At 47.3% G+C, this 20,972-nt stretch overlaps 2 protein-coding genes across 12 annotated transcripts; one reads left to right on the forward strand and one right to left on the reverse strand.

The window, feature by feature from the left end:
* Positions 1-252: 252 nt before the first annotated feature.
* Positions 253-12,659, forward strand: DERL3 (derlin 3). 10 transcript variants are annotated; one of them, XM_056331009.1, is made up of 7 exons: positions 253-415; positions 569-631; positions 1,257-1,330; positions 1,836-1,929; positions 3,229-3,424; positions 3,927-4,017; positions 12,389-12,659. In XM_056331009.1, the coding sequence occupies exons 1-7, from the start codon at positions 323-325 to the stop codon at positions 12,606-12,608; spliced, it is 831 nt and encodes a 276-aa protein (XP_056186984.1). In that variant the 5' UTR covers positions 253-322; the 3' UTR covers positions 12,609-12,659. The 10 variants fall into 10 exon arrangements, with proteins under 10 accessions (XP_056186984.1, XP_056186989.1, XP_056186974.1 ...); XM_056330999.1 differs by having other exon boundaries at positions 256-415; positions 566-631; positions 12,389-12,655; XM_056331023.1 differs by lacking the exon at positions 12,389-12,659 and adding an exon at positions 4,571-5,220 and having other exon boundaries at positions 257-415; positions 566-631.
* On the reverse strand, positions 7,802-20,902 carry SMARCB1 (SWI/SNF related, matrix associated, actin dependent regulator of chromatin, subfamily b, member 1). 2 transcript variants are annotated; one of them, XM_056330980.1, is made up of 10 exons: positions 20,678-20,901; positions 18,885-18,996; positions 18,197-18,226; positions 16,550-16,679; positions 15,812-15,949; positions 15,019-15,146; positions 14,277-14,443; positions 13,646-13,836; positions 9,134-9,265; positions 7,802-8,169 (listed from the first exon to the last, which is right to left on the reverse strand). In XM_056330980.1, the coding sequence occupies exons 1-10, from the start codon at positions 20,768-20,770 to the stop codon at positions 8,130-8,132; spliced, it is 1,161 nt and encodes a 386-aa protein (XP_056186955.1). In that variant the 5' UTR covers positions 20,771-20,901; the 3' UTR covers positions 7,802-8,129. The 2 variants fall into 2 exon arrangements, with proteins under 2 accessions (XP_056186955.1, XP_056186963.1); XM_056330988.1 differs by lacking the exon at positions 18,197-18,226 and having other exon boundaries at positions 20,678-20,902.
* Between the last annotated feature and the right edge of the window lie 70 nt (positions 20,903-20,972).

Here is a 20,972-nt window from a genome sequence, read left to right on the forward strand (position 1 = left end):
TGCTGTTTCCCTTCCCCGCCTTCCCTCAACCACTCGTCACTGGGGCTGCTCTCTGCCATTGGCTACGGAGGCTTGCCCCGCCTCCAGGGGGCAGTACCGCAGGGGCGCTCCCCCTCCCGACCCGTCACCTGCTGCGGCGGGTCCGTTCCGGGTTGGCGGCGGGTGGAGGCCGAGGGCATGAGGCGCGCTCCGATTGGCCAGCTCGCGCCGCCTGTCGCGTCGGGATTGGCCGGAAGCAGGCCGCGGGGGCGTGGCGGAGGTGGCGACGCGTAGGGGGCTGTTAAAGGGCCCGCGGGGCGGCTGGGCGCTGTCGTTGTGCACCATGGCCTACCAGGGCTTCGCGCAGGAGTACCTGGGCATGCCGGCTGTGACGCGGGCCTACACCACCGCCTGCGTGCTCACCACCGCCGCCGTGGTGAGGGCGTGTGGGGTCCCTGCTGGGGGGAGGCTGTAGTGGGGGGGTCAGGGTCCCTGAGGGGGTTGTTGTGGTGGGGGAGCCAGGGGGTTGGCTGAGGGTGGTGGGTGCCTGACAGTGGGTGGCAGCTGCTCTGCCTGTCTCTCACAGCAGCTGGAGTTCATCACCCCCTTCCAGCTGTACTTCAACCCTGACCTCATCTTCAGGAAGTTCCAGGTGAGGCCTTGGCTGGGCTTTGGGGCCCCTCTTGACCTTTCAAAGCAAGGGGTGGGTTCAGCAGGCTGGGCCCTGGATATCATGCTCCTTAGGGTGGTCAGGGAGTGCTGTGTGATCCAGGGGGTGTCCTTACCAGTATTGCAACCTTCTCTGATTGGCAGGAGCTGGGTCACTGATGTGGTATCCCCTCCTGTCACAGACAACTGGATGCGGATAATTTCTTCCAGCCTTTCCCTGCCATACACCATCTTGGCATTTCCTTTTTTTTCCCCTTGCTCAAAACCTGCCTCTTCCTTTTCTGTGACACTGGCCAGCTGATGTCAGGCTGTGTGGGGAGGGCTTTATTCTAGAGAAGTGTGAACAGTGATTTATTTTGGCTGTGACTGCTGAATTGTGGCTGTCTGTCCCTTCCAAAAAAGTAGAAAAATCTTCTTTCCTGCACCTGAAAGGGCAATATACTTGGATGTGGCCAATGGAGGGAGGTCCCACATGAAGGTGGTGCAGCTGTCTGGTGTCCTGGGGTAGTTCTGAGTGGATGGGAGTACGACTGGGCACAGTGGATAGGGTGATGGGGAGAGACCTGTCTGTCCACCTCCTTTTCTCTCTCCTCTCTCTTCTCTTTCAGATATGGAGGCTGATCACCAACTTCCTCTTTTTTGGGCCCCTGGGATTCAGTTTCTTTTTCAACATGATATTTCTGTATCCTTTGGTCTCAGTGAAACTCTCTGCTCCCTTTTTGGCTTAGATGTGATTCCCCCATCCCTCTTTCTCCCTAGGCTGACTTGCATTGGTAGCAGTCTAGAGCTGTGGATTCTTCCCTTGGCTCTTTTGGTCTGAATTGAAGCCATTCCCCTGACAACTGTGGCCACCTCTTGCACCTCCATCTCTGCTTGCTGCAAGGCAGCCCCTGCCTAAAGGCTGAAGAAGCTGGCAGCGCTGCTGTGGCTCATGCTGGAGAGCAGTACCCATTCCTGGGGTGAGCTCTGGCTGGAGCACAGTGGATGCCTCTTTCTTTTCCTGGGGTCAGTGGTATGAGGTGAAGTTTGCAGTGTTCTGCTCTGGGGCTTGGACATGTGGCTGACAGCTTCCTGTGATGAAATAGCTTGCAGCTGGCTTATTCCCTGTAAAGTCATGCTGTGGGGACACAGGGTGGCCAGCTGTTAATTTCCTATACTGCAACCCCTCCCTTCTCTCCTGCTCTCAGGTACAGGTACTGCCGCATGCTAGAAGAAGGCTCCTTCCGTGGAAGGACAGCTGACTTTGTCTTCATGTTCCTCTTTGGAGGGTTTCTCATGACAGTATCCTTTTGAGTTGGTTGAGGTTCTTTGGTGTGTTCTGAGATGGTGTGGATAGTGTGGGGCTTGTCGACTAGCTGTCTATATTCTGGCTGTATTGTGTGGTCTGTAGCAGTTACCTGCCTGCTGAGCAGGACAGCTGGCTTGTGAACCTTTGTGGTGCCATGGGGCAGAGGAGCCTTGTGCCCCAGGCCTGTCAGGCTCACACCCTGAGACTTGGGAGAGCTCTGCTGGGCATGTGGTGGAGGAGCAACTTCTGGCTGTATGGCACAGCTTGTGCTCCTCCTTTCACCCATCCTTGTCTCCTGGTCTGCTCCTTACCCAGTATGCTTAGAACAGAAACAAAATACAGGAATAGCTGCTTGTACTTGTGTTGGTGTCTGCAGAAGTACTGATGCAACTGGCAAGGGGATGGGCTGCCTGAGCCCAGGAGAGGACATGTGGCTGTATGCTTGGGAAGCTCAGTCTGAAAGGAAGCCCCTTGTTACGCTCTCTGAGAAACTGTCCAGCTGCAGCAGGGCAACCGTGTCTGAGCTCTGGTGGGTGGTGCGCACTGGAGCGCTGCTATGGCTGGCATGAGGCTGGCTCAGAAAACTGAGCTGCAGCTGACGGAAGAAGACAGAGCCATAAATACAAGGAGTGGGGTGCCCACATACTGTCTGCTGTCAGAGTGTCAGGCAGCACAAGCCCCTTGCAACCTGTCAGTGGCTGGAGGTACTGTCACACATCATAAGAAGTTCTTTTATTGTAGGAGAAAATAGTCTGATGGGGAGAAATATTTCCTCCCAAGCGCAAAACCTTTTCTCGATATTTTACTGCTGGCTTATGCAGATGGCTTGGAGCACTGCTCCCCCCACAGACCTCTGTGTGAAGGTGTGTGAACTCTCATGGCTATCAGACATCCTTGGGTGTTTGGCTAGTCAGTGTCTAGGTGCCTGTACTAGTCATGTGCTTGATCATAGTGACCCTTCTCTGAGGGTCACTTTTGGTGGCCACTTTGTAAAGGTGCTCCCCATATGACTGTATGAGGTTGTAGACAGCAGCTTAAGGAGTGAGCAATCTGTATGTGCCACTCCAGAGTATCTTGTTCTGGGGTGGCAGGGAGGGGGATGTGGTGTACTTGGTGAGGCAGGCAGTGTTGGTATCTCAGCCAGCCCAGGAAAGGTTTGGTGGCACAGGCAATGTCTTGCACACTGTGATCAGCTGCCTGTAGTTCTGGGCTTCCTAGTCACAAGGCACCCTGTGCTGCCTGGAGGTGGTGTACATGGTGGATATGTTTTTCCTTGACTCGGTAGTTCCTAGCTATTTGGACTCTTTGCCAGCCTTTTTTTTCTGGGCCAGGCTTTCACCATCATGCTAGTGTATGTGTGGAGTCGCAGGAACCCTTACATCCGCATGAACTTCTTTGGGCTTCTTAACTTCCAGGCCCCCTTCTTGCCCTGGGTCCTGATGGGATTCTCTCTGCTCCTGGGCAACTCCATCATCATCGACTTACTGGGTAAATCAAAATGGGTGGGTGCTGGGAACAAGGGTGCTCTGTGGCCACAGCATGCTCAATTCTCATAGATGCTACTGGGGCACTTCACCATTTCTTGTTTTCATCTTATTTAAGATGGTGGGTTTCCTAAAGTGAGCTGGCTGATATTTCTGGGTGGTTGGCCTTGTGCCTGAGCTCTTGCTTGTGACCTGTGTTTTGCTGTGCCTTCTCCAGAGGCAGCAGTTGGGTATAGTGAGGTCTGCCCAACACTTGTGCTGTGTCTGGTCTCCTGGGTACCTGGTGCTGCGTTCAGGCTGACAGGTACCCTGCCTGCTGGCACACTGATCACAGCAAACACCCTAATGCTCTGGCACTGTAGCACAGGTGGCTCTGGTGGGAGCTGGGGCATGGGTACACAAGTGAGGGACTCTTGGAGCTTCATCCTGCTAAAGCTCCCGGCAGCTCTGGTTCAGCTAGCTAAGGAGTCACAGCTGGGCCTGACCTTGGTGACATCTCTCTCCAGGGATTGCAGTGGGTCACATCTATTATTTCTTGGAGGACGTTTTCCCCAACCAGCCTGGAGGAAAGAAATTGTTATTAACCCCTGGCTTCCTGTAAGTAAAGCTGATTATTTCTGGGCTTTGCTGTATTGCTTCCCAACCTGGGTCACTTTCATAGCACACTAGTCTGTGACACTGTGGTGTGGCCACAGGATGCAATTGCATGCTGGTAGCACCTCAGCTTGACAGTTCATGCCTCTTCTGCAGAAAGTACTGGCACTCTGCACATTATATATGTATGTACACAGGTGCTGTAAAGCAATTGCTGGTACTTAAAGCTTTGCTAGTGGAATTGGAGTGTTCTTAACTGCTTGTGAAAATGCTAGATGCAGGTAGGATTTTTTTCTGATGTATTTCTGTAGTTTTAAGAAAGGCTTCATGCCAAGGATCAAAGCTGACCTAGCGGTCAAGGAACCAGGTACTGTCCTGGTTACAGGTTAAGCTGAACAAAAGAACAGTTAGTGCTGGTGCAACAGGCAGGTGGCTGTGGCATACAGCCAAGCCCTGTGAAGGGTGAGGATGTTCCTAGGAGGGCTGGGGGTTTTGTCCTCAGGTCGCTTTCCTAACTTGCCTGCCTGCTTGGTGGGATGGGCATGTCCCTTGCCAGGAAGATGGTATTTGACACACCCGAAGAGGATCCCAACTATAACCCTCTCCCTGAGGATCGTGCAGGAAACCAGCCTAGAGACCAAGACCAGAACCAGCAGCAGCATCCACAGTAACACAGGGGACTTCTCCATGTGGCCAGATTCCTTTCTTCCGGCTGGACTTATGCTGTGGCCCAGAGATCCTACTGGAATAACACCAGTTGCCATTCCAATGTGTAATGTTTAACTGTTTGTATGGGTAACCCATCTTCCCCTTCAACCAAGTGGTTCCACAGAGCTTTGCACATAAGAACTGATGAATGCTTACGGAGGTATCCTAGGGACAGGGACTGGAAGTTGTGATGGCTCCTCAGTTACCCAAGTGGGGAGTAAGTTATCAAGTGGGGTGTTCAACCAGTTACTCTTTTTTTTCTTTTTTTTTTTTTTTTCCTGCTGTTAATGACTTGCTGTGTGCCAGGTCACTCTTGCCCTCTGTACAAAGACTAATGCTCCTGGCTCTCACTGTTGTGAGGCTTCTTTGTGGGCTTTCAATGAAGTAGTACTCCCAGCTACCATGGTAGAATGTAGCTCAGCCTCTTCCTTTCCTCTAAGTCCCCCACCCCTTTTTTTGTTGTTTCCAAAGAGTCTTTACATTAAAGTCCTTTATTTTTCAGTTGAGTGTCTGTTTCTGCCAGGGACAGAGGACACCAGTACTCATCAGAACTTTGTTCAAAACTGACAGGCTGATTGCTTGATCTTTTTTTGGTGGGCAGAGTTAAGTTCAGGCTAGCTGCAAGATGTCCTCCCCCTCTTCTGTCAGCAGGACTGCAGAGCATGAGAAGGGGAGGGGTGTCTACTTGGAGAAAGGGATGCCTGGGAAAGGACAGGGGACGGAGCTGGACACTTGATCCAGGCAGTGACTGGAAGCAGCACCTGACACTAGTAATAAAGGCTGTCTGCACGTGCAGTGTAATACCACTTGTTGAATTTTTTAGCTCTGAAACTTCAACTTAGGGGAAAACAAAACAAGTTAGTCCCTAACAAGAACAGCTGTCCTAAATGGATTTGATCATTCTTACTAATGCAGCACACGTGTGCTTCTACCAGACCTTATAGCCTTTGGAGTAGATCTGTAAACACTGTCTTAGGATAGCTCATTTGGTAATGCTGCTGTCTGCTCTGCTAGACAAGCTTGCAAACTATTAAGAGCAATGTGAGTAACCAGCAACCAATTAAGAATGATACAGAAGCCTTGTAGCAAAGGAAGATTGAAACACAGTCCCCTCATCCCTGCTGGGGGCTTCCCGTGAAAACACCTTTCTTCTTAAGAAAAAATCAGATTTTGTTTGAACATGCTATTTTGCTGCACTTATGTTTCCCTCTAGTAAGAGGCTGAAAGACCTGTACAAGTGATAATCTTGTTCTGGAAGAAACAGTGGTACTAAGGGCTAAGCAGCCTCAGATTCAAAAGGTACTTGCTGTGTGCTTTGCTCATGACCTGAAAGTACAGAGCTGGTGTTTCAGTCCCTGGGAGGTTTGTCTTTAAAGTCTGCAGACATTCTGTTTTAAACTGCTTCAGAGATGGGACTCTGAAATGCAAAAGCTGGGCTACATTTTTAGCTGGGGTACTAGATTAACCTAAGGAGCTGTGATTATAGAACAAGAAAGATGCTTCCAGCTGTTCCCTAGTAGTCCTAATACATGGAGAAAGCTGGCTGTAGTTCTCATCTTTCTGGGACTTGGCCCCCTGGACTGTCCTGTCTTGCTCCTGGTTGCTTGGAGGGGTTAATTCCTACAGCCTCTCTAGGACTTGAGAAGCAAGGGGAGGTACTTGTAAACCCGCTACAGAAACTGCAGTCCTTGTGTATCCCTATCTTCTTGTGAACTTTAGGAGTATTGGGTAACCACAAGCTTCACAGCAACTCAAAAATTGCACTACAGGCGCCAGTTTAAGGCTACAGCAATTTCATACCTGTTTTCGTCCAGTTCCCTGAAGAGGCTGCTTGCAGAAGTACCTGACCATAATAGAGAGGCTCAAGTGTTCTCAGGAAAAGTTGGGAGTTTTTATGTCCGTGAGGCAAAATAAGTGTTCTACGTGGGAGGCTAAGATGCAGCAGGAGTCCCAGGTTTTGCCTTACTTGCTGAAATAACCTTTTAGCCTCTCTAATAAGGAATAAATGGATAGAGTACCACTCTGGCACAGGCACCTAGGATAAGACTGCAATAATATTATTTCTAAATTGCAAGTTTTTGGTTTCTGCAAACTAACATCTGGAAAAAGTTCCCTCCCACCCAGGAACCAGAAGTGGCTCTGCTATTACTCAAGTCTAAACATGATAAACTAAGGTTGGAAAGTGATTTTTTTGACTGTGCTAGCAGTGTGGGTGGATCAGCAAGGATCATAAAACCTACTGGCTTTATCATAAAGCTCTGAACATAACTGTCAGGCTGCCATCAAAATCTGCCCTGCTTGCAATACTCATCAGTTCTGGCAGTGAATAGTAGGAACTCCATCAAAGAGATGGCGTACCTCAACAGCAAGGTAGACTTTTTAATTAGCTTTTTTTTAAGCAAGTTTGAATTTTTTTTAATCTCACTTCAATGGATTTTCTGTTTTTAAACTCCCCAGGGAAAGATAGGTTGTTTCTAGGGTTGCAAAATATTGACATTGCAGTGCTAATGCACTTTGCTTTGGATGCTCTGTGCACTGTAACTGGAAGCTATGTGTGCTGTCAATGACTGCAGCAAAGCCACTCACTAAAAGGAAGCTGCAGTTTCAGCGATTGCAGACTTCAACTTCTGTACCAGTTCAGAAATTTTTGTTTTCCAGGTGCAGCCTCCACTGAAAAAAGGGTTTACCATGCACTAGGTTGACATCTGACAACAATGAATGTTAAGTTTGTGACTTTAGTTAAACTGTTCTACCCTACCCTTGTCAAGTAAGCCAGCTGAACACCTCACCGAGTTCATTAGACTGTACTAAGTGTGGTAACAGTCCAGTCTTTTAGAGTTGTTTGCTTCAAGTTTTCAGTCTTATTCTCACCTTCCCCTGCAGCAAAAGGTTTTGGGCTGTTATAGCTGTTGAAGTAAAGCACTCATTTTCCATCATGCTTCAGGAAAACTGAATCCACATGATTGTTCAGCATTATACCCCAAAGCATTAATATTAGGTCCCAGGACGGCTGTTACCAGAATAGCACGAAAAGCAGCAAGATTCACTATTCATTCAAACATACTGAATTCAGCCTAAGTAGTATGCATTCCTTTTATTTAAAAAGTTGTCCTAATAGTGCATGTTGCACCTATACAAAAGAATCTTTACACTGTCCACACACAGGTATATAAGGGCTCCAGCAGCTGCCACAGGTCTTAGCTAGATCATGTGCTAATGCAGCATTCTTGGTACGTGGCATTTAGGTGGAGGGGGTGGGGGCAGAAGTCAGCAGTACTGGAAACTCTTGGCAAGTGGAATGTGTGTCCCCTTCAGGGACAGAAAGACCCCTGCCAATCCTAGATCCATTTGGGGAGAGGAGTAGGGATAAAGTCTGTAGGAAGAGCACCAGTGTCACAACAGGAAGATTACCAGGCTGGAGCAGTATTGGCCAAACGTCTCATGCGCCTAGGAGAGAGAGAAAGAGGTACAGTAAGTGCTGTGTTAGTCATGTGAAGTCTTACTAAAACCAACACTTTTGGGGAGGCTACCACAGCTTTGTGAATGCTGCAGACAGGTTTATTGCCTAGACAGACTTCCTTGGCCACCTGAGAGTGCCCCTGTTGATAAGGCTGTGACAATATTTTCAGTAACAGCTTTTAGGGCACTTTTTGCTCATCAACTTGGATTGAACTGCTACTGATTGATCGCTACTGAAAACAATTCAGCCAGCCATAGCTGGGAAGCAAAATAATTACAAAACTGTTAATCAGCAGTACAAAAACAAAATCCTGGGAAAGAGCTAAGCCAGCATATTTACTGTTCCCACAACGTATCTTTTGGAGAGATTCTAGCAGTTAATTTTTATCTGCCAGGAGCAATTTCACCAAGTAGGAGCAAGTGCTCTTGACTGCTTGTCAAACATCACTTAGCAGGTCTCTGGTGGGCAGAGCTCCTCCTGGAATCACAACAGTGCTCCCATGCTGGCAAACAGGTTGCATCAGTCAGGCTGGAGCTGGGAGCTTGCCCATTCCTACATCAAACAGCATTTTGCCCTACATAAGAGGAAGCCTTGTGGCAGGATTCTAGGTAGCATGACAGTGCATGAAACTCCAGTATTTTTGACGAATGCCTTCCTATAGAAACAAACACCCTTGCCCAAGCAGAGGCCCAGGGAAAGGAAGAAATTAAAAAAATAACCAACAGGAAACTGCTTCAAGCAGGAGATGGTTCAAGTAGAGATTTAAGTATTTGTGGAGCAAGGTTATAACAGTTTAATATCCTGAAGCTAAAGGGCTATGAGTTTCTGTTGCAGTGTGCAAGTCTTAAATCCCACCAGCTGGCTCTCAGTAGAGCAAGACAAACATCAACGCTTTTAACTTCTCTCTTAGATACAGGCCAGAAGCAGAACTGTCTGAATGAGTGGCAGCACCTTGTATTTCTGTCCTGGTCTCTGATCTTCTTCTCCATCTCGGCATCTGTGAGGGTTTCCAGAAGAGGGCACCACTGGTCAGCATCCCCGGTGTTGCGGATAGCAATTTCCACAGTCGGCAAAGGGTTCTCGCTGCATGGCAGGGTAGAAGGCAAAGCAACATCCATCAGTGGTCCCAGAGCACTTCTCTGGGTTACCAGTCCAGATACAAGACACAAGGACAACAGAGCATCATTTACCATGTCTCAGGCTCAAGCATTCATTCTTAGCCCTGCTTAGTACAGCCTAGTTCCCAGAAGCATGCCAGGGGCTTATGGTTACAATCTTGTGGAGCCTGAAGTTCCTGGGAGACCAACTACTACCATCTCCTTTCACCACCAGAGAGGGGTTTGTCAAAGCAGCTGTGGCTGACGCAGTTCTCTCCCACAAAGGCCGTTACGTAACTGGCTGACAGCATTCAAACCCAGTAAGCACAGGCCAAGTTCATACCCGTTTATTAGTGCTGGGAGCTCTTCTCCCACAGCAGCAGCTGAGCAGGGCCTGCTAACAGCACTCTTTGTCTAGCTTTGTCATTCTGCAACTCTGACTTCCTAGTTGTAGTTTGCCTAGCACACCTCTGACAGCTCTTCCTTGGCAAAAGTCTGGCTTTCTGGGAGCCTGATAGTGGAAAAAGCGTAATTCTCCCAATTGCCATGGAAAGGGTAGTCTTTTAGGACCTGCTGTTGCAACCAGAAGCTGCAGCTACTCTCTGCACAAGCAATGAAACACCAGGCTCTGTCCCAGATCACAGGATTTGTTCCTCAGAGATCCCTCTGCCCTGACCAGCTGTATTAACACATGCACAGAAATATTTACTGCTTCACTAGCCACTATTCAGTAAAAGTCAACAGGAACTGACCAGGAGTTGCTTCCCAAATATTGACAGTGGAGCCAGAAGCCCAGCATAAATACAGAGGAGCCTCGGAATGTAAATATTTGCTTTGAATTCTAGGAAGGGGCTCAGCCTGAGCTGCACGACCTGTGTGTGTCAGAGAAACCCCTCAGCAGGTGTGCGCACACATCCAGCCCCCTCCCCAGGGACATGCCTCTGTGCACAGGATTTCAGCACTCATGGGCAGCCCTCTCATTCCCCCAGGAAGGAACTCAAATGCTAAATTGCCATAGAAACAGCAAATGTCTGCATCAGAGCTATTAATCTAGAATAACAATTCTTCAAAGTAATGCTACAATGAAAAATTAATCCACAGCCTTTGTTATCTGATCCTAGGAGAAAGCTTTAGTCAATCTACCTCCAGTACTGCTGACATCCACGAAGCAACACTCAAAACCAGGAATTTCATCTTAGCCCTGGACTGTTACACATTCCAGGCCAAATGCTAGATCTTAACTGCCTTTTTTGACTTGATAGCATAGTCTCTACCTCATTTACTATGCTTAACACTGATCACTCACTAGAATTAAATGGAGGTTGGAAAGCTGGCCTCATGCACATAACTTAATTGCAAGCCAACTCAGATACTATGTTTCTTTAGAAACGAATCAAGAGAGAAACTGAAAAAAATCCTCCCTTCTTTCCCAACCTCCAAAGACAGCTCCTCCTCCCCTGTTATTTTCTGGTGAAGAGGACAGTGCTGCTGGCAGAATGATTGAAATCTGTAGGATTTCCAGTAGAGCAAGACACTCCCTCAGCCAGGGTCCAGGCCACTGGCAGCAGTGTCACTAGCATGCCAACAGGGCAGGGAAACATCTTCTTTTGGAAAAGGTGACTCCTCTGGCATGTAGCTTTGGTGTGTGAGAGAACCTCATTTGGGTCTCAAAGGCAAAACTCTGGCTATAAAGTGCTGTGTGCTGCCCCTAGAAATACTCAGTACTGAGGTGGGAATCATCACAGCACACCATCCCCCTGAAAATCCCATAAGCATCAGTCACCTGTCTGCTTCCAGTCTTGCCCTGTCCATTGGGCTTTCAGGCTCTCCTTGTTTTGCACAGAGTGGGCCAGCTGAAGAACTGCCCTGGCTTTCATCAGCTAAAAGACAGTTTCACCTCTCCCTCTGATGATTAAGAGGCACATGATTTCTCATCCCCCTCAGTCCCTTGAGATATTAAGGTTCTTTTGATGTGTCTAAAGCAGACCCTTTCCTTACATCACTGGAATGACTTTGGAGCAACCACTGCTCCTGTGGTTTGGGAATTCAGGAACTAACCAGCCACAGAATCCAAATATCATTAATCACTCTAAGGTTTCAAAATTACCGCTTTGCTGGAAGAAAAAAGGGAAGAGGAGGACTTGTTTGTACTATGACACAAAACAAGATTTAAATTAGGTGTGTTTTCCTCCCTGAACAGCTCATGTCTACACACTTTGTTCTGTTTGGGTTCCTTTGCTAGTTTTTTATTCTCCCCCTTGCAATATTACCACAGTCTAAAGAAGGTCTGAAATCCACCTGTTTGAACTACCCCTAAAAGGAAGCACTTTTTAATAACCACAGCCAGATATATGTTTTCAGAGAGAATAGCACGAAGTCGGCATTAATATGATATATGAGAGAGCCTGGGCAGCGCTAACTAAAATTTTACTTGCTTTAAGTTACAGATACTGATAGTAAGCAAGGACAGAAATTACCTCCCCCTCGCAGCAGTTAATGCGTACACAGATTAATTTCTTAACTCTGGTGTCTGCAACACATGGAGAAGCTTAAGAAGGAGGGAGAACATTTACTGTCCACTAAATGTGGACAATGCCTGCCTCTAATGCAGCAGGTGACAAGAGTTAGGAACAAATGCCCTGTGGGTTGGGAGGCAGTATGCTAAAAAATTGTCAAATTAAATTAACTGGGAAGGTAAATAAAATAGTGAATAGAAAAAAAGAGGGCTTCCTGGCCAGCATGGTGTGAACAGGGCCACCTCTATACTTCAGAAAGGATACGAAGAATAAAGCTCAAACTGCTGGGAATGCTCAGGCAACAAGGAATCCTACTATACCTTACGGAAATGAACTTGCTCCCAGCCATAGCTAGCTTAAACTATAGACTAAAGTCAACTTCACACTGACTCTGAGGACTGCTCTACCAGCAGGGACACTTTCACTTTCTGCTACTGCAGGCTATAACACAGTGCTAGCTCACTTCTGTCATAGTTATAATACATTCTGCAGCAGGGAAGAAGAGGCAGTACTACAGGTACCACATTCCCATGTACTACCCTCCAAGTTCCCATCATTTCTCAGGAACACATGCCACTGTTCTGTTGTTACAGTTGGATGTGGTCCCATGCTGGATCGGCAAGTATCAGTCAGCCGTCATGGATGGAAAGGCAGAAGTCACCTCCCCACCTCTGCGAGAAGAAACAAGGGGCATCATCAGGATGGACACACAATCTAACAGTTTCAGCAGAAGAGTTTAATTCCTATATTGTAAAGGGTCCCTTTCCATTTTCTAGTATTAACAACGCTGGAGATCATTTTAGAACCAAGTAGTTGCTGTGGAAGATTTTCAGGATAAAAATAATCTCCAGAGGAAGTGGAGTGAGACTAGTGGAAGAGCAACTACTGCAAAGCAGATCAGTGCCTGTTTTCCACAGAAGGCTGGCCATACAGAAAACCTTCAGACTGAGGAGGAGGAAGGAGCAGAGCTCACAGCAGCAGCCAGCTGCCCCACAGCCTCCAGCTCCTCCTTACATCCACACTAGCTACTCACTGCCCTCTCCCTGAGGCAGAACAGGATTGGTCATCTTTCCCTTTGCTGACTAGGCAAGTAATCCTGCTTCCTTGAACTGACCTCTACAAAACTGTTGTCAACAGTACTGTTTCCTCACCTCTGCAAATACATCATTTGTTGAACTCTCAAACTTCCTCAACTGCCACCATGACCCCAAGGTCAAGAAACCTCACAACGCATATATTAAGGCATACTTACAGCCTGCAGACTCAGCAATATGCTGAGGATAACATCAGTACAGTAACTCACCACAGAACACTACACAGCACAACTGGAAACGATTATCATCGGGAGGCAAGTTCCAAAGCTGACTAATCAAACCTGACACTGCTGCATACCAGCTGTGAGAAGGGCCTAGGATCAAGCCAACTTCAACATCAGCCAGAGTAAGAGAGCTACAGTTTCAATCAGTCTTGGTTCAACACACTGAAGGTTCAGAGGGTGGATGGCTCAAGTCAGGCAAAGCCAACAAAACAATGTATCCAGGGCTCGTTATTATCATACATCAGAAGAGGGAAACACAAGGTATTCAGTCACTGTTAATTACAACAGCCTTTCATTCCACAGCTGACATTTCATCAATATTTGGTCCTTAAATGTAATTACACCCAACAGGAAATGATACCTGAGCATGAGCACAAAAAAATCTTAAGGACAGAACAGGTGCAAGCCAGAAGGACTGACTTAAAATGAAACTTTCTGCATCAGGTCAGCTGTTCTAAAATTCATTGATGCGAACACCCATGAAGTACAAACACACACCCACAGCCATACCAGGAAGACGACAGTTCTGTACCTGAAGGCGTATGTCTTCTGATGCCAACTCAGCTGTCCCCGGATGCTGTAGGCAATAGTAGTGACAAACTCCCCACCCAGGCCAAGCTCTGAGCACAGCTTCAAGGCAAACTTCTCAGGTGAATTCTCCTTCTCTGACATGTCCCACTCAAACTGGTCTACAAGGGAGATGTTCCCTACGTGGATATTTAGCTGGAGACAAGGGAAGAAACAGGTCATTTGTTTCCATTCTCACAATAGTTTGTCAAAGGTAATTTAACTGAGGAGGCAGAGGCTGGAGGAGCAGAGCAGTAACTCCTAGTTCATCGCATCCACAAAGCTCCTTAACTGAATTCTTAATTCCAGTAGCATGAAGACAACTCAGATTTGCTCACCAAGGTTCAGTTCCTCCAAAAGAACACAGCAATGCTTTAACTGAACTATTTTATCATCTCAGGGGCTGGCACATAATTGTTTAATAACCGGCCACCTTGGTTCTGTTCTCAATACAAAGGACAAAATGCAGTCTGGACACAGGACTGGAATTAAGAGCTCCTTTGCTCCGAGGGAAGCCTCTGTTCTCTTACGCCCCCGTAACATAATCAGAGAAACCCAAATGGTTCAGCTCTCATTCTGTTGCATTCCTGTATTACCTTAATAATAACTCGTTGGTCTGACTGATCTTCGAGAATACTGTCAGTTGGGTACGACTCAATCTGTTGTCGGATGGCAGAGGCAATAGCAGGGACAAAGGTCAGAGGATTCAAATCCAGGTCATCACAAAGAATCTCAGAGAACATTTCTGGGGTCATTAGCTTTTCTGATACAGAACAAGAATGAATAGACACTGTTAACTTTCTCAGAAATCAATGCCTGCCATTCCAGAACACACAAAATTAATCTCATAGTGTGACAAAGGGGATCCCAAACACATCACGATTTGCTTATAAAAGGGTAAAAGGGTGTTTTGTATCAGGTTTGTAAGGATGTGTGTACTGACACAGGGACTTAGGGCCTTCTTGATTTGCTCCATGGAGACAATGTAGCTATGGTCTAATATAATCCACATACATAAAGAAGCCACACATATTAACTGTTTTGTATTCAGGGTACTTCAGCTAACAGAATACTAACAGACTAAGCTGACAAACTGGGTCAGGAGGACATGCCTATTAAAACTCATCAGCACATGTGTCCAGGAATGACTGCAGCCCATGGAAGTGGCAGAGCATTCGCTAAGAGACACGAGAGCTGAACACAGTCCAAAGTAGGACAGCTTTAAAGCTCTGCGTATATGGAGCAAGGACATGGACATTCATGCTTGTTCCCTCTTCATATTTGGTGACGGATACAACCATAGCTCTTCAGCCTCAGGAAACTCTCCTTCCTACATACCATTCATGTTCCACGTAAACGCATCTCTGAGTTTCTGCCCATCAATTTCCATATCAAGCCTGATTGGAACCAGAACCTCCGGCTGGGATGCATTCTCATGGATCACTGCTGGGTCATGGTCATCAAAGCTAATACGAAGAGCAACAACACAGTATATGCAACTAGCACATGCCACATCTGGCATCCACAGAGGGAAGGCAGTGATTGCTGGAAGCAATCCCCACACTCCAACTCCCCAATCAGTCTTTAGACAAGACTCCTCAACACAAGCTTCCAGGGCTATGGCAACCAATACCCATTTATCACCTTTTATTACATCTATCATAATACATTCCTGCAAATACAACAAGGAAGTTTCCCAGGATTATGTTTATCTTTGCTTCCTCAACTTTTGTAATGGAAAATAAAAGTCGTGAGCCACAGCAGCATTTTCCATTGAATACATCAGATCAAAGTTACTGGAATATGTCAGTGAGAGGCAGCCTGCCCTTCAGAGGCTCTGAAGGCTCCTCAAATGACAGCTGCTTAGCAAAGCAGCAGAAAGTGGAAAGATTTCATCAGGAAAAGAATTAACCGTTTTCCTGACAAAAGGAAAGCCTTCACTAAGCCATGGCTGGCTGCTGTAAGGAAGAACCTCAAGACACACAGTTTAACAAAGAACCTCCAAGTTAGCAACCTATAGGTCTTCTGTCAAGAGATGAATCACAACATTATAGCAACTCATGAGCACTACCCCAGCAGCATGTCATTTTAGTAACTGTTTCCACTTTTCAGAAGCAGGAAGCTGCCTTACCACAGAGGGAATGTCCTCTTCTTATCCCTGCCCATGCGATTTCTGTTAATCGTTGTTGAGCATGGCACTGCATCCAGGTGATGAGAACTGTTGGGCAGGGTTGGCACCCACTGGTTGTTTCTCTTTGCCTTCTGTTCTCTGAAGAAGGAAACTATGTTAAACTGCAGACCCTGAGCACCACTGCTGCTACTTAAGGAATGGTGTAATTTTAAACTTTAAAGTCTTATTATGAGTTCCTGCTATTTTATTCTGGAAGCCTCAACAATATTGCTCCACTGAGAACCCATGTTCCACACTAGCCTCTGGGAAGCCCATTCTCCAGCTCACAGTTTTTCATCAGATATTAATCCAGGTGCACCATTATAAATACTAGGTTTGTATTTGGGTTTTCTGTCTGTACTTTATAAAAAGGACTGCTGAGAAATGCAAGGTCTCCAGAAGGCAGTACGTGCAGAGTGTGTTCTGCAAAACATCTGTTACAGCTGGAACACAGTAACTGCAAAGAGAGCTTTGTCATCAAACACTTATTTTTTTCTTCCTGTTGTATGTGGGCAGGAACCCAACCCTTACACTTTGGAGATCTTCATTTGCCCAACACTGCAAATAATTGTTAGCACAGACTGGCAAGCACCCCGCTGCACAACAGCCTGGGCTTATGCAATTTCCTGCGACTCCTGCCCAAGCTGACATCTTCCAAACAGCTCCATTCTGATCTTGGCCCTCACCAATGCTGATTACCTGAGGTAGGTAGGAGGTTCTGTGCTGATAGACACTGCCTTATACTTCTCATCATTTCCATCCAAGATCTCTTCCACTTCAGAGGCCTTTAACAGCGTCACGCTAGTGGCTAATGTTGTATAGCCATGATCTATTACCAGGAAAGATGCCAATAATTAACAAGGAAAAGCACTCCATCACAGTGTAGCATTAACAGGCTGCATAGTGAAAAGCCCTCCCTGATGCTGCAGGAAGAACTAAAATAGGTTACCGGGTGGTATGAGTGTGTGCCCCAAGAGTGCTTTGGGCTTCATTTATCTTCTCATAGCCATTTAATTTTTGAGCAAGGTTTTGACATACAGCATTTTGTACATGAGATAAACAGAGATGACAAAACATTCCACTGCTATTTCTGAGTTGTCAGAGGCCTCCACTCTCTCTGATGTTCTACTACTGGGGTAGATTACTTGCGCTGAAGTGATCAGAAGCCCAGCCACAGTGCCAGGCACTAAAGAAATATAATTGAGGTTTGACACCCATCTAAACAGCAGGAATAAATGTGACTTTCTTGAGAGCAGGGGTGGAATGTCTTAGTTAACATATGGCAATCTCCACCAGAAAGCATAGAGAAGAAATACAATTCAATGTACAAAAGCAGTATGACACCTTGGAAAGGCTGCACAGTAACAGAGCCAAGATTTGCAAAAGGCACCGGTATCTCTTTACCTTGTATAGCTATCCTGTTCATACTCTATTAAAATAAACATCTTTCATTTCATCTAAGAGTCAAGACACAGGGAGGGTTAGAATTGCATAAGCTTCCCTCAGGTACTACCAATGGATGAAGCTCATTCTTCCAGGGTACAACTTATTTATAGACCCTGGCCATTTCTGTTATGAAATTTACTTAAGATGGAAAGGAACGCTACCAAAAAAATATTCAGAAAAAGGGTCCTTACACACTCATAATTATTAGTTAAATTTTAAATCTAACATGCTTTTACTTAAGGAGAGAAAGAGCAAAACTATTCTTTCCTACTCTGAGCTGCCCTTTGCAATCACATGGTTTAGCTCTGCATACCTACATCTGCCAAAATTATAGAATTGTTTAGGTTGGAAAAGACCTTTTAAGATCATTGAGTCCAAGTGTTAACCCAGCACTGCCAAGTCCACCACTAAACCATGTCCCTAAGCGCCACATCTACACGTCTTTTAAATAGCTCCAGGATGATGAGTCAAGCACTTCCCTGAGCAACCTGGTTCAGTGCTTGACAACCCTTTCAGTGAAGAAATTTTTCCTAATAGGATATAAAATCTCTTCCACTGCCTTCTGGGAGGAAAAGCCCAGAAAAGAACAGATCCTCAGTGGACTCAAAGGTTGGAAACAGAGAGGCAATGATCAACAGAAAAGCTGATAAGACTGGGGGGAAAGGGAGAAACATCAGAACAGCTCTTGCTGAATTACAGAGACCATCTGCTTTTGAGAGTCCTGTAAAGGTTCTGAGAAAGAAGAGTTCAGGCACGGGATCAGGATGCACAATTACAGCAATCACAAGGAGAGATCAGAGGAAGAGGACTAGACATTAATATATAGTGGAATAGCACCAAAGGTCACAGTGGAGATTCTTCCTCTAGCACAGCTAAGAATAGCATGCAGATAAGACTTACATCTTCTGGGACTGTGAGACCGCTGATTTTCTGTTGGGGGGGGGAAAAAAAAAAAAAAAAAAAAAAAAGAGAAAAGAAAAGAAAGCAACAGGTCAGCAGGATACTTGGAGGAAGGAGACATTACGTCCAGAATGAACCATTTATTTTTATTATGCTTTAGTCTAAAGAGTGTACCACAAGTCATACTGCCAAGAAATTCAACTGCTTGTTATTAGACTTCCACCAAAAATGACACAGAGGCAGCTACATTCTCACTGTGGCAGTCACATCAGCAGTGACACACCACAACAAATTCTGGCAGTCATAAACATTCAGTCTCTGCAAGAAACAAAGTTAAGCAAAGATGCACATTTTCAATGGGGCATCCTTGCAACATTCCCACCCATTTGACAAGAGAGATGAAGATGCCCCTTTGTCTATAAACATCTCTTTGGAAATACAGTATTGATTTTGAAATGTGGCTTTTGCTTTGTGATGAATGCAGCCAACCCCAGATCAGCTGGTATTTGTTGCCAGGCTGAAGCAGAAGCTACCAGCACCACTACTGCAGAGCGCTCCATCACTGGGGCAATCTGAAGTGATTTGCACAGCCCTCAAGGTGTACAAGCTTCAAAATCACCCCAAGTTTTGAAGGCAAAATTTCAGATTTCAGACAAACATTACTGAAAATGTTTACTCATCTTCTCACCATGTGAAGAGGCTACTATCTTCTTCCTTTCTTCTACTGTGGCTAGTCGCCTCCAGAGCGAAGGATATCTCTTGTACAGGGAACCCCGAAACATACGCAAGTAATTTCCCACCTACAAGAAGAAAAGCGGAGATGTGGCCTGGTATTGCAGTACAGCCTGGTATTCCATTTAAGAGATTTTTAGCAGAAGCTGAAACAAATTCAGCTCTTTGTAATGGTAAGAGGGACCTCCTGAAAGGAATTTTTTGGGTTTTTTTTTGTGACAGACTGGCTGCTCTGGGTTTGGCATCATATAGCATTGTAATTTTTCCAGCAACAAGAAAACAAAATTTTTATCAGCACTTACATCACTAGTTGATACAAAAGAACTCCCATCCGTTGACAATAATCAGTTTAATAGGAAAAAACTCCATTCACTTTCACACATTTTTGGACCACTTAACCTTTCTTTACTTCAATTTCTGTTTCAGTACACAATGATCAATAGGAATTAAACCAAACCAGATTGGTCACTGTTGGAGAGCTGGGCTTTTTTACTTTGAACCTCTGTGCCCTCCAGACATTGCTTGAATACAGCAAATGCCTAAAGACTTGTATTTTCTTTTAAAACCTTTGAACATGTAAAAATATGACTGCTGCCAATAATTGCTCTTTTAAATTTACTCACCATCTGTAAAGCAGTTCTGTTCTTCCTGACACAAAGATCCACACCTGTGCCACAGCAGGACTTGCTGACCAACAGAACTACTTCTAGATTGTAAAATCAAATTTTTAGACTGCTGGTACACTGGCAGACTGCCACAAAATAAGGTCTTTTTTCCTTGCTTGACAAGACTCATTTTGATCTTAACACCTATTTTCAGGTAATTTTTAATCATATCCTCTGCTCTACAGTGCTCGTCGACAGAAATGAATGGTAGATAAAAAAAGCAACCCTTTTTCCCCTTCCACGCGTCTGGTATGGCCATCTCGCAGACTGCAGTTACAGTTCTTCTTTCAAACTTTACACTTCACATGAGACAGTGAGAAGTCTTTAGTCCCTGCTCACCCTACAGAGCTGGCAATTTAATTTATCCAATATTCCCTTTTCTGCATTGAGCTGGGGGCTACAATGTGGGGGTTTTTTCCTGTTTCCACTGCGATCGTTTCCCCGGTGCTGAAGCACCAATGTTTCTTGCTTCAGTACTGCTCCTCTTCGGGGGGCAGCGACTCCTCTTCCGGGGGGCAGTGCAGCCCCTCAGCACGAGTAACTAAAGGGCCCGCACAGGCACGGGGTGCAGAAGCGCTGCCCGCCGGGGCTGCTGGCACGGCTGGGCTGCACCGGGCCGGCGGAGCTGCGCTGGCCGGTGCCGGTGGTGCTGCGCAGCACAAAGGCCCAGGCGTGGGCTTAAGTACCTGTCCGCGCGTGAAACAACCCCGGCCTCGGACAGCGCAGCCGCGGTGCCACAACCCGCATGCAGTGTCCGGGCGCGGGGCCGGGCTCTGGCGTGTCTCCGCCAGCCACCCAGACCGGCAGCGCTGGGCCCGGCACGGCCGGGCCCCGGGCAGCGCCCACCGCCGGCCCCCACGCGGAGCCCGGGCCCCGCCGCCCCGCAGCGCCCCGCCGGCGGGGGGCAGAGGGAGCCCGCAGGGGCTGGAAGGCCGCTTCCTCCCCACGGCCGGGACCCCGGTGCCCCCCTGCGGGGCTGCCCTCAGCTCGCGCCCCGCCGAGAGCTCGCCTCCGCCCGGCCCGGCGCCCCGCAGCCGCCCCCGGGCCCGCTTCCCGCCCGGGCCGTTGTGCGAGGGGGCCGCACCTCAGAGCCGATCATGTAGAACTCGCCGTCCTCCTCCAGCTGGAACTTGACGGGCTTCTGCCCGAAGGTCTTGCTCAGCGCCATCATCATCATCGTGGCGGCTGGAGAGGGGCGGCGGCAGCGCCCGGCGTCCAGAGGGAGGGCCTGGGGCGCCGGTGGCGGCGGCGACGAGGGCAGCAACGACGGGCGGCGCCGCGGCCTACTCCAGCCGCCGTTCCGCGCATGCGCGGCACACCCCGCCCTGCTGGCTGCGGGAGGGCTCCGCTAGCGGGAACGCGGCGGGAGGCGGCCCGGA

Source organism: Falco biarmicus, chromosome 1 (assembly GCF_023638135.1).
Source record: "Falco biarmicus isolate bFalBia1 chromosome 1, bFalBia1.pri, whole genome shotgun sequence".
NCBI classification, from domain to species: Eukaryota; Metazoa; Chordata; class Aves; order Falconiformes; family Falconidae; genus Falco; species Falco biarmicus.

Coding starts and splice junctions, on each gene's coding strand:
- DERL3 (XM_056330999.1), top strand. CDS start 323: ATGGCCTACCAGGGCTTCGCGCAGGAGTACCTGGGCATGCCGGCTGTG. Junction 1,930..3,228: donor TTGGAGGGTTTCTCATGACA/GTATCCTTTTGA, acceptor GGTAGTTCCTAG/CTATTTGGACTCTTTGCCAG. Junction 3,425..3,926: donor CATCATCATCGACTTACTGG/GTAAATCAAAAT, acceptor ATCTCTCTCCAG/GGATTGCAGTGGGTCACATC.
- SMARCB1 (XM_056330980.1), bottom strand. CDS start 20,770: ATGATGATGATGGCGCTGAGCAAGACCTTCGGGCAGAAGCCCGTCAAG. Junction 18,997..20,677: donor TCTACATGATCGGCTCTGAG/GTGCGGCCCCCT, acceptor TTCTTCTTGTAG/GTGGGAAATTACTTGCGTAT. Junction 18,227..18,884: donor GATAGTAGCCTCTTCACATG/GTGAGAAGATGA, acceptor CCCCCCCAACAG/AAAATCAGCGGTCTCACAGT.